The sequence below is a fragment of the Apostichopus japonicus genome, chromosome 20, assembly GCF_037975245.1.
Source record: "Apostichopus japonicus isolate 1M-3 chromosome 20, ASM3797524v1, whole genome shotgun sequence".
Taxonomy (NCBI): Eukaryota; Metazoa; Echinodermata; class Holothuroidea; order Aspidochirotida; family Stichopodidae; genus Apostichopus; species Apostichopus japonicus.
Window position 1 is genome coordinate 28,656,659 of NC_092580.1, and position 13,503 is coordinate 28,670,161.

At 36.0% G+C, this 13,503-nt stretch overlaps 2 protein-coding genes across 10 annotated transcripts in view; both read right to left on the minus strand.

Moving 5' to 3' along the window:
* LOC139961242 (ubiquitin carboxyl-terminal hydrolase BAP1-like) overlaps positions 1 to 13,503 on the minus strand; it is a 228,619-nt gene that overhangs the window by 92,830 nt on the left and 122,286 nt on the right. The window lies entirely within an intron of this gene.
* LOC139961241 (calcium-dependent secretion activator 1-like) overlaps positions 1 to 13,503 on the minus strand; it is a 100,051-nt gene that overhangs the window by 32,648 nt on the left and 53,900 nt on the right. For all 9 annotated transcript variants that reach the window (XM_071960317.1, XM_071960316.1, XM_071960318.1 and 6 more), the window contains exons 5-9: positions 11,106 to 11,260; positions 9,986 to 10,079; positions 7,421 to 7,542; positions 3,298 to 3,409; positions 2,183 to 2,319 (exon numbers count right to left, since the gene is read on the minus strand). In XM_071960317.1, coding sequence (XP_071816418.1) covers positions 2,183 to 2,319; positions 3,298 to 3,409; positions 7,421 to 7,542; positions 9,986 to 10,079; positions 11,106 to 11,260 — 620 coding nt within the window. The remainder of the gene's footprint in view (positions 1 to 2,182; positions 2,320 to 3,297; positions 3,410 to 7,420; positions 7,543 to 9,985; positions 10,080 to 11,105; positions 11,261 to 13,503) is intronic.

Sequence of the window (13,503 nt, forward strand, 5' to 3'; positions counted from 1 at the left end):
CCTAAAAAGCACTATACATCTTTTGTAATATTGACTACTAAACATGATAAATAATAAGGTTGAATATGAAAATGGGTCTATTTCCTATCCAGTTAAAATTGATCTGGCATGAAAAAATGTGCCTCTAGCTGGTAAAATTTGCCTATTCATGTGACTTAATTGGAATGGAATTCTGGTTGAGTTTTAAACAAAATACCACCACCAAAGGAAGGTTTGTGAAAATACCATAAGTGTAATGCCATACCACCTCTCTCAATTTGAGCTCCAAATTATTTCAGGGCAGTAGAGGGAAACCTACTACCTGTTTAACATAAAGACATATCTGGGAATGGTATATGAAATCAGTTGAACTCAATATTTCTAGTAAATATGTTAATTCTGTTTGTCCTATGAGAAGGCTGTTTAAGCTTCACATGCTTTCAATGGGAATTCAATCTGCATACCATTAATTTCTCATGACGGACTCTTTGTGCATAAAACCTGCTTCATCTTATTCAAGGTTTTTTCAAAAATGGTTTAAGCAAATGGAGCAGTTTACCACCATTTACAGGAGGTTTCTTAAATGCATCTGGTAAATTTTCAATACTACTGAATACCAAAATTCCATTAAAAACAAATATGAATAAAATGCTTCTCATGAGCACAACTTGTCAAATTGCATTTTTCAATGAGAAAGAAACGAGTGGAATTTTTTTGAAAGTTTCCAGCCTGCATTGTTTCCATGGGGTTTAAACTGCTTTCAAAAAGTGTTTGGGTTACAAAACTTACCAAAATTGAATGGAATCATTTGTTTGAAAAATTTGTAGAAAAATATTTAGACATTGTATGTTTAAAGGTTTGTTCTAAAATTTTGGGGGAAATTATTAACAAGCAAATGCAAGAAGCTACCTTAGAGAAAGATCATTGGGTTTGATCATGTTCCACCTTGAATCCTAATTGCAACATATTTCTCATGAGATTAGCTCATCTTATATCGATGTGATCATTCCAGCAATTTATCGTAACTCTCGTTTCATACAAAAAGTACATCTCAGACGATACTAAAGCCTTATTACTAATTAACAATAATACTTTAATCCTAAATCTTATATATAGTATATAAGTAGGCAAATCTGCCATGAACAATGTTGAAATGTGCTTTCAAAATAAAGATGTTTTAAAAAGAGGAAACTTTGCAGACATTTCATGTACTTATGACACTCATGCTAGAATGAAAGGTAAAGTTTTTTTTTTCTCTTGCTGATGGGTAGAGCTACTTCCTTCCAGACTATGCAGGCTTCTAAGAAAAACATTTCACTCTGGAAATGAATACAGCGGATTCCGTATGCAATCACTAAATGGTCTGAAAGCGAAAAGCTGGATGCCTCAAGGTATAAACTTGAAGGTCATAAAATTCATTAAAATATCATTGAATCAGTTAAAGAAGTGCCTGAGGTGTGGAGGTAGAAAAACTCTCTGCTGTACCACGTTCTCCATAAAATATCTGAGTAAATGTAGTAGGAGATACAGCCGAGCGGAAAATCATTTCTCGTGCCTGAGGGTGTGTTGTGTTTAATTAAATCTATGAATTCCTCTAGCTATTTAACTCTCTCTTTCTCCTTCCTTTCTCCTCTTTCTGTCTCCCCATACCTATATATAAAATACAGATATCTATAAAAACAAATTCTTTACAGAAAATTCCAAATTGTTAACAGGCAAATGGCATTTTCTAAACTTAATCCCCTTAGATGTATCTATATTAAAATTTCGAAAGATTGGAAAATTTATCAAGATATAAAATTTAAAAAAAGTCTTTTAATCTTGGACAATGTTACGGGGGGGGGGGGGGGGGGGGGATGAAAGCTGACATTTTCACTTCATGAAAAATCTACCAAAAAAAAAAAAAATCAGTTTCATGCAGAGGTATAAATTCATGTCTAAATTTGTAACGACCATAAACGTATTATACGCATGGCCATATTTGAAAATTGGGTTTAACTGGAGAGAGGAGAAGGAATAAAAACACTAGAGTTGATGGAGAATGCTTATCTGCAGTAGTTTGAAACACTTGATGAAGCAACTTGTATTATTAATCTCACCATGTATTATCAATGAGTGTTTCATATTCCATCCTTTATTCTGTTGGCCAGCTTTCTTTACAATCTACCTCACAAAACGATTACTGAGTTTCTCAATTACTCACCCGCAGTGTTTCATATTTTGTGGTTTGTCCATTCTGATGGCTAACTTAATTTTGATGGTGTCCTGGCATTGCTTTGGGGTAGACATCTTGTGCCAGTCTGGTGTCTTAGGGCTGTTTGGGGTTGGTTTTATCAACACCTAAGTGTTAACAAGAGGATGGTGAAAAAATGTGAAACAAAGAAACAAAAAGATGCAACAAAAGAAAGAAAGAAAGTGCAAGCCCAAATTTCTGTTTTCAGCATTTTACGACCCTCTCCAAAATTGTTCGTGATATTCATCACCCTCTGTGCGCCGACTGCAAAACAAATGACTCGATTTGTTTGATTGGATATTTTAGGACTCGGAAGAAAACAAATGAATTATCCTTGCTGTATTTCTGCAGTATTTCTTTTCATATGGTTTTGTTTGGGTTGTACTGAAAATATTAAGCATTTATTAAGTTTTAATCACTTCGTGATCATAATATTAATTAAAAGCTTTAATCAATACTCGATGGCTTCAAAGCATTTTACAAGAACTACAAAATATATATAAAGGAAACAAACAGTAACAAGAAATATAAGATGAAGATCCAATAACAGCTGTATTGATAGCTACTTCACTTTCTTTGGTGAGCTTTATAATACTAAGATAGCATCACGTACCTGCATCAAAGTTTCATCAGAGATTCAAATTTTATTTAAAGGTGGACCTTTCCTTCGCTTATCCAAATTTATTTTTGTTTTTATTCCTCATAGTTGAACAAATATTGAACACTGAATTCTTTCCTGATGAATATTAATATTGTCAAAATGTTAAGTTATATAATTTTCCATATAAATGTAAAAGTGTAAATAATGTAAATAGCCAGGAGAATCACTGCTACACATTTGGGGACTATTTTCTACTAGCTGAACTGAACAGGCTGAGAATCGATCTATTTGTTAAAACTTGGTAATCGACTGATTCATAGGAGTACGTTATAAGCTATAAACAGAGGAACTTTAATATTGCAGCAGTGATGAAGGATTTTGTACTTTGCTATTAGAAATACCAGTAGATTCTTGAATAATACTAAAATGTGATTGAAAAGATCAACAAACAGTTGCAGAGATTCTATATAATTGATAAACATACCTTCCCAAGCACTGTGTCATCGATGCTGAGGACACCAGTATTCTCTGTAAATAATTTCACTTTAACAACAGGGAGTGGGTGGGTGGTTGTGAAGTCCCCCTGGGTGTCCCACCTGTAAAATTGAAACAAAATACATCGGTTGCATAAAACTTGAGTATTGACGTTGAGTTCATATTAATAGCTAGTGAGATCATTTATACCATAAACAGGACATAACTTGAATAAACTTTAATTTATCAAAACGTTTTGAGTTGATAAACTAAAAGAAAGCTGGCAAAATTCTTCGCCAAATGAATGACGAGGAAATTGCCTCACATCTAAAAAAACATCATCGTGTTCTCCAAGTTGGTTATATATTCCTAGATGTTTTATTCACCCAGACCCACAGCTAGATACAGCAAACTGTATGACAGATTGTGAAAGATTTCTGTTCATCTGTGCAATCAGCCAGTAAATCCAAATAAATTCGGAATAAAAAAACGTAATACCTATATCAATACTGAAATCCCACTACTTGCTTTCTTTGGCCTTTCTTGTTGCATCTCCTTGTGTCTGGACTAACAAACATCGGAATTAACCCTTTCTGGACCAAACTTGGGGGGGGGGGGGGGAAACACAAGTCTTTAATATCTGCCCAGGTACTATTGTAACAAACTGACAAGACATAAATGTGTTCTTATATTTCAATGCCACAAGGCATCCACGACCAGCTAATTGAAAGCTGTTAGACATGACAAGAGTATGCCTTTCATGGCACTGCTCATTGTAACTATGGGTACTTTTACACTAGATCTTTATCTGATCTCAGGATCAGACCCTGAGCAAGAGATCAAGCTTGCAGTGTAAATGCTCTAGGATCAACAGTCTTGTCTCTGCTAAAACAATTTCAAATCTTCTAATTCTTTCTCTTTCTGTGTTGCATGCATTATTTCTGTTCTTGTGTGGACTAAGATTAATATCAACATTCCAAGCCTTTGAAAGTCCATCTTGATGTTGGGGCCGAGATGTAGAATGCTTAGGTTAGGCCTAGTTTACTTCTGCAGTTAACCACAGTACATGTAACGTGCTGATTCGATTGTAGGTCCTATACAATGCAACATGACAGTCTGTATGATGATAACACAACCTACATCAATATGTGTTTTTGGTTACATTCGTTCAGCATCAGTAAAGTTTGATACATTCAGTGCACAATACCTCTGGAGGCAGCACAGGGAGGAACAGAGTACGAGCTAAGTGTAAATGCGCCCGGATCAACACTCTCCTGGTAAGATCAGGGCAACAGATCTGGGTCTAATGTAAAAGCACCCTGCAACCAACCCTTTAGCGTATACAATTCTTGCACAATCCTGACATTATGGAACTTCCTGATCAGAACGTAATGAAATATTTATATGATTACGAGATGGATGCATGTGATGAGGCCTTAAATTTATCGCTGGTTATATAGCTAAAAATAATCCTTGAAGAGGTCTATGATTATGAGTTTTTGGCAAGATATTACATCGCTGAAACTTTAATTACTTCCGAAAATGAGGGTCATGATCAGTCGATGTAGCCTTGAGGCAAAATGATGATGCAACGGATAGAGAGATGTTACAAAATATCCGGATTTTTAAATGGCTATAGAACTTTCAGATCTGTCATCTGTAAATAAAACCATAGTAACGACTATATCAACGATAAAACAAGAGCAGACTGAGGACTAGCCTGACTTTCAGAGAGGGAGAGAGAGGTATATTAAAGATGACAAAGAAGAAAGTTTAGCTAGTTTAATACATCAATGAAAACAGGCGCCAATTAACTGACTGCATGGATGGCTAATTATCCCTACCGCTTGCCGTAATGCCCTTAAAACCATCCTGTTTAATACCCACAGCAACAATCGCCACTTTGATCAAGTTCCTGTTGGTGCCCCTATAGCTATTGCAGTCAGGGCTCAAACTTGTCAGCAAGTGTACTGTATGCCAGCAAAAAAACTTATAAGCATCTGCATGAAGGGTAAAGATCTAGACAAATCCGGTTTTATGATCAATCTCAAAGAATCGTTCCTATTTTCTATCATTTTCTGTTTTTTTTTCACTTACTTTGGAATAGAATAAATTAAGTTGATGCTCTTTCATATATATATATTTTTTTTAAGTTTGCCATGGTGCCCTTTCGAAAGTTGAGAAAAATTGCAGTCACTGGTGGCCTGCTAATTCAATAAAAATCCAAGGCAACTTCTAAACTTGCCCTAAAAAGTTGCGTTGCCCCTCTAAATCCTTTAATTTGAGCCCTGAATGGGAATAAAAATGTATTACAAGAATAAATTTGAACACACAGAGGACTAATAGCTTGAATAAAGGTCAATAAACTATGTCTGCAGAACAGAACTTTTTGTCTGATTTAGAGAGAGGTGTATAAGAAGACATGAAGAAATCATACTAGCTAGTTTTATATATCCATGGTAATAACAGTGTGAACACCACTGATATTGCCAGCTGTTAATTTAAGCTGAAGCAGTAAATTCCTTTCGTTGGGGGATAGCAATGTTGGAAAACACTTGGATTTAAATCCATTTGCAGACAATATATCAATTGTACAACTATCTTAACTGTCTGTCTGTGTCTCCTAGTGTGTTCTTAGTTTATTTTCGTTTCAGTTTGTCCTATCAGATCGAAAAGTAAGGCCCTCTAACTTTACCATGTTACAATTTTTAGAAAGATTTGAAGTTTGACAAAGTACCTCAGAACAGGGAGTTGCTATCTAATAGTGCATCCTTGTACAGCTAGGCTGTTATCATATCTAACTTCCCAATGCTACCTACTAGTGCATCCACATACAGCTAGGCTGCTATCATATTTGACCTCCCAATGCTATCTAATGGTGCATCCAAGTACAGCTGCTATCATATCTGACCTCCCAATGCTATCTAATAGTGCATGCACATACAGCTAGGCTTCTATCATATCTGACCTACTAATGCTGTCTAATAGTGCATCCACGTACAGCTAGGCTGCTATCATATCTAACCTCCCAATGCTATCTAATAGTGCATCCACGTACAGCTAGGCTGATATTATATTTGACCTCCCAATGCTATCTAATAGTGCATCCAAGTACAGCTGCTATCATATCTGACCTCCCAATGCTATCTAATAGTGCATGCACATACAGCTAGGCTTCTATCATATCTGACCTACTAATGCTGTCTAATAGTGCATCCACGTACAGCTAGGCTGCTATCATATCTAACCTCCCAATGCTATCTAATAGTGCATCCACGTACAGCTAGGCTGATATTATATTTGACTTCCCAATGCTATCTAATAGTGTATTCACGTACAGCTCATTGAAGCTTTCACATCTTCTAGTTACCCTCTACAATACCCAGCCATCATGGAATTCCATAATTAAAGACTTGTTTCAAGATCTGATGATATAAAACTTTGTTAGGAAGGTACATCCAAGGACTCATCCTTGAGAATATCAGAGATAAAACGCTACAAGCAAGGCTAAACAATTTTCTAGTCTAGAGAAAACTGGAAACAGCTTGATGAGATGAAGAAAGAAGTGAGAAGTTTATCTAGGTTATCAATTGCACAAGGATATATAGAGAGAGAGGGTATAAAGACTTCATATAAAGGAAAGCAATTGCTATGTGGAGGTATGTTAGGGGAGAAAGCTATGAATTTATGAAAGGAATATTTGTTTAAATGTGTTGTAAAGAAGACCTGAGACTATGTTACTTTTAGGGTGAAGGAACTAAGGTGAAAGAGAGGGAGACAGGGATTGTGGTGAACTATTATCAGTATTTGAGTTCACGATATGACACATAAAGTAATATTAAATTGACTGATGCCTGATGGAAACATTTTGGTCATAGCTGTTTCTTTCATTTGTCTACAGAAGATACATGGACCCAAAAAACATTCAGTACTGCTGGTAAACTACAACCAATTCATCACAATACGATTTTTTTTTTCAGTTTATAATATAGGTCACTATATAGGTCAATATAGGTCAAATATAGGTCACTTTCCCTTCCAACACCTTTCTTCAAAGCCATGGGACAATTGATAGGAGAGAAAAAATAAAAAAAATAAAAGAAGAATAGGGAAGATAAAATAAACAGTCATACGTTGGCTTGCTGGCTTCAGCTTGGTCTGTTTGTAACTTCTCTCCTCCTTCAACTTCCATTGTACAATAGACGATCCTATTCGGTGCCAAAAACTTCAAGCCTTGTACTTCCATTACCACTACCTAACAACAACAAAGAAAAAATTATCAATATCAATTTCATCGTGTAACAAGTCTAGCAGATGGTACTGATGAAAACAAAAAAGGGACTTTAACTTTATGAAGAAAAAGTCAGAAATATCATCATAACCATTTCACCAACATGAATGATGGTTTAAACATTTTATTAATCATTTGTTGGAAAAGTTGTAAAGTTTGCATTAAAATAACCGGACATGACAAACTGCATTGCAGGTTTTTAGATGATATAATCTTCTGCATCTTTTAGGAATAATACCCTGAAGTAACTCTCTTCTTAAGATATTATTATTAAGGCCAGCTCCAAGTCCACCGATGGTTCCGTTTCGCTGTCATCAGAGGACCATTGTACTTTAATACACAGTAAGTACCATTGTAAGAGGAAAATTGTACCTACACAGTAAGTACCATTGTAAGGGGACCATTGTACCTACACAGTAAGTACCATTGTAAGAGGACCATTGTACTTACACAGTAAGTACCATTGTAAGAGGACCATTGTACCTACACAGTAAGTACCATTGTAAGAGGACCATTGTATCTACACAGTAAGTACTGTACCATTGTAAGAGGACCATTGTACTTACACAGTAAGTACCATTGTAAGAGGACCATTGTACCTACACAGTAAGTACCATTGTAAGAGGACCATTGTACTTACACAGTTAGTACCATTGTAAGAGGACCATTGTACTTACACAGTAAGTACCATTGTAAGAGGACCATTGTACCTACACAGTAAGTACCATTGTAAGAGGACCATTGTACCTACACAGTAAATACCATTGTAAGAGGACCATTGTACCTACACAGTAAGTACCATTGTAAGAGGACCATTGTACCTACACAGTAAGTACCATTGTAAGAGGACCATTATACCTACACAGTAAGTACCATTGTAAGAGGACCATTGTACTTACACAGTAAGTACCATTGTAAGAGGACAATCGTACCTACACAGTAAGTACCATTGTAAGAGGACCATCGTACCTACGCAGTAAGTACCATTGTTAGAGGACCATCGTACCTACACAGTAAGTACCATTGTAAGAGGACCATTGTACCTACACAGTAAGTACCATTGTAAGAGGACCATTGTACCTACACAGTAAGTACCATTGTAAGAGGACCATTGTACCTACACAGTAAGTACCATTGTAAGAGGACCATTGTACCTACACAGTAAGTACCATTGTAAGAGGACCATTGTACCTACACAGTAAGTACCATTGTAAGAGGACCATTATACCTACACAGTAAGTACCATTGTAAGAGGACCATTGTACTTACACAGTAAGTACCATTGTAAGAGGACCATCGTACCTACACAGTAAGTACCATTGTAAGAGGACCATTGTACCTACACAGTAAGTACCATTGTTAGAGGACCATCGTACCTACACAGTAAGTACCATTGTAAGAGGACCATTGTACCTACACAGTAAGTACCATTGTAAGAGGACCATTGTACCTACACAGTAAGTACCATTGTAAGAGGACCATTGTACCTACATAGTAAGTACCATTGTAAGAGGACCATTGTACCTACACAGTGAGTACCATTGTAAGAGGACCATTGTACCTACACATTGAGTACCATTGTAAGAGGACCATTGTACCTACACAGTAAGTACAATTGTAAGAGGACCATTGTACCAACACAGTAAGTACCATTGTAAGAGGACCATTGTACTTCAGTATTAACTAGAACCTGAGCAATAATGTAGCTGAATCGACTGTTGTCGAGTGCATTGTACCATCTATAATGGTTCACTGTTCACATACCATGAAAAGAAAGCCACTTATTGTTGTCTATGTCTGTAACTGATAAAAACACACTCTGATCTATTCAGCATACAAATATGGATCATGATTTTATTACTTCACACTTATTTACCCACTGCTGGGTCACTATTTGTTCTGCGCCCAACTTTCTATTTCTATTGGTGTGTTTTCCATCAATTGAATCTAGTTGGTTTTGCATTTTGGTTTGGGTTTCTTAAATTGTTTCCATCACATATATATTATTATCAGTAAACCTTAGTTTAGTAGCATATTGTGCAAGATTACCAGTATTGCCCAGAATAAACTAGAGAGTCAAAACTATACACTGAAGACACACCAGTTGAAACACTATGGACAATTTGGTAGTTTTTGTGAAATAGAGACAATTTGCCCCAAAAAGCAAGAGATGGACAACGATTACAGACTCTGCTGTCAGAAGGCAGTTATCACCAGTCTAGACTCACATCGAACGACATGAGTCAATAAGATTGCAGAAAAAGAAAAATGTCTGTGTTAATAGTCTACAGAAGGGAGTAGTAACCAAAGATGTATTTCAATAATTGCACACTAATTGTACACTAATGTACATTGGGTACATGGGGAAAGTTGTACAGAGATAGCTAAAAGAAGTGATTTACCATACCTCTAGTGAAAACGATAAGACTACATCAGACTTTGAGAGGGTCGGCTCTGAATCCTCTGTTACCTCCATCATTGACATGGTGGTGTTTTGAGCTCTGGAGAATTAAAATGGTGTTATTTATTACATAAATAACCGACATGGTATTATTAAAAACATACGCTTACATCTCTGTTGCTAAGGGTCATCACATCACATACTTATCTGGAGTGGATCACTGTCTTGGAACCCTTCATTTCCGACTGAAAACAGTATGCTCCCATGGGAGATGAAATTGAATTTGAAATTGCAATTATGCTCTGTGATGTACAGTATTATATAAGAAGAGCATATTAACTAACATTTACTTTGAGCACTGAAAGTCCTAACTATCTACATTGTCATCTCTATATCTATCTCCCAAATACCACCCTTCTCCTTCCCCTTCCCCTGTCCTGCTCCCTACCCCTCCCCAAAGCAGCATCTGAAAATTCCTCAAAAGCTGGATAACAAACTAATGCAAAGCAAGAATATAAAACAAATGTTCTTAAAAATATGTTATAAAAAATACCCTCAAAATTTGTATTGTGCTCCCAAATTTAACAACCAAAAACCTGCATCACATGATCGCTGCTGATGAATATACTAATATGAATACCATTTACATCGCCAATTTTAAAGGAATTTTTACTGATAAGACAATCGGGTCTTACTCTTTTGTTGTTTAAAGAGCTAACTGGGTTGTCCAAGAAAATAGCAAATAAAAAAGACTGACTAACATGTATATGTGCAGTAGTATATGCAGTGTAGGATTGTCAAATAAAACAACAACCCACCTTACGGTGGATCAGAGGCCTTACACTATTTTTGTTTTATTTCCCAAACACCAGTTGGTTGAGGGCGATATACCAGTTTATCATTTTACCTATTTGGTGGAATTTAGCTACATTGTAAATCTGTATTCAACATTATCGGCTGTGTGTTCACCGCACAAGCACCAAAGCTGAGTTTCGTTGTCTGGACAGAAATTTGGTCGTCTTTGACCATTGGACGACCGTTAAAAACAATTAACCTGATAGATCTACAATTAATCACAGAATATTTATCATCATCACACAATTAAATCTTTTACTGTATATCTTACCTTTTCAGCTTTTGTAAAGAATATTTAGAGTCTGTGTTGCCTTTGGATACGGGTAAACTCTCCAAGTTTGCCATTAGTAAGCTCACTGCCGATCTTAGTTCCTCCACGTACATCATCTCCATCTCCTTGACCATAAACTTAGGACCTCGTTTGGTCTACAAGGATAATTCAAACCAATATTTTGACTTAAAGCTACTGTTTTGGTTACAAAGTCACATCACTCCTTACATCTAAATATCATTTACATATGATGAATGTGGGTTTCAGTTCTAAAATATTGTTGTGACATATTCAAAGAGCGTTTGTAATATTCTTGCATCTCCGCATTTAATTGTGTTGTTTTGTAATGAAAGTAAGATACATTTTACTATAAAAAAGAAAGAAATAAATAAATAAAAAAACACTGACTAACTGATGTCATCAGTAGATTGAACTGCTCAAAATCCATGATCTATACTACAGTGGGGAATCTGGTTAGGGTACAGGGGCAAATAGAGGTAAACAGCTCCCATTTACATGTCCCCTTCTTTCCCCAACCCCCCTGACCCCATCTACCTCCAAAGTGAGACCATGATTTTACTATAACGATGCAATCATTGGCAAAGAAATTTATTGCTTTTTTTTCATCAAAAAGTATAATATAGTACAGGATCTAAGGGTTTTTATGACAATTATTTACAAAAGGTTTTAAGTTTTGAGAAACTTATGGCTTTCCACAACACTGTCAACATTAGTAAAAATAAAGTAAACAAGTATTCCCACATGGTAGACATCATATCCCCCGACCCAACTCTGAAACTGGCCCCCCCCCCACCCTCCACCTCTCCCATAAAACTGTCATGTCATGGCCATAAAATCTCACTGACAGTCTTGTTTTGTTCCATAGCAACAACCCTGACATGTATATATCTGCTCCTGAACATTTGAGAACCAAAATGAGCGAAACTAAATTAGCTAATGCATGACCTTAATTTACTATCGTCCTTGAACGAAGATATGCATTTCCCAGAAATCTTGGTGAGGATGATAAATGTGACTTGACGTAGAAAACATGGCTCAGAGACTGGAAATCAGTGAATATTTTGGTTCAATCAATGGATCTCAATTACAGATGGCAGCTGCAAAAACTGAACATCCCTTTAAGAACCTAATTGGACTTAGAACTAAAATCCCAAAACTTACTGGTTTGGATATTTTTTCGAGTGACAAGCTTACCTGTCTCCTCACAACATTAGCACTACATTCTACCGTGCCTAGAATGTCCTGATAATCATTTAACACAGTGCGCCCTCTATAGTCCGACCCCTTCTGTCATTGCCCTTCCTTCTCATTTTACCATTCAAAGTGTCTTACATATATATGACCGTACTTGAGCAAAGTCAATCATTATTACCACCAGAAATGCTAGAATGACATAAAATGGGTCACCAAAGGCCAATATTTACTGCTCTCTTCCTTCTATCAAGAGATAAACTGCTGCAAATGAATCTTTATGAGAATTCAGACATAATTCGTGCGGAATAACAGATTGATGACTGTTGGATAAATTATGCAACATTAAAGGTAAAGGACACAATACAATGATGCAAATTGTTGTATGTAACATCATTTCAATTTCACACCATCCCTCTTATCATAAACAGTCTCTGCCATTTTTAGACTAGTCTCAAATTTAAAAGAGATGTCTACAGCAATTAAGAAATATTTATTACCAAATAATATCAATTTATAAGCAACTGTCCATTGTGGGGCATACAGAAAGCCTATACTGTACACATCTATTTGAAATGGGCCTATTACAAATCTATTTGAAACAATGAAAATATCTTCGACATGAAAATAAACATCTCTTCCAAAACCGTAATAATGACCAGTATTGAAATGTTCAGTATCAATTCTGGACACGGCTCAATATACTCTGAGATAAATATTATATCTCTCTGACTGTCTCTCTCTCCTCCATGTATTTAAGAAGCATCGACCCATTTCATCACCCGGGGTAGATTATTAACTATTTCACTTCACTACTGATAAATTGTACTTTGAGTTTATTTACACTTTATGTACTATGGCAGAAGTGATCCCTGGGATAAACTCTTTGTTATTCAACATCTAATACTACGGTTACTTATTACAGGAAGCAGGCAAGCTCCTTTCGCCTTTATCTTTGATGATATAGATTTCATTTCAAAAACGGAGGACAGCAGATTCTGTGTACATGAATAACAACACCATAACAGATGGTGTCCAGGAATTTGCAAGAAGCTTCTGGGAAAAGAAAGCAAAGGTCAATAACACTCCCAAGTTATTTTTTTTTGTGTTTAATTTACTTAGATACAGATGGTAATTGTTTTACTAAGAGAGCAAGTACAGCTACTTGATCTGTACAATGTAGTAT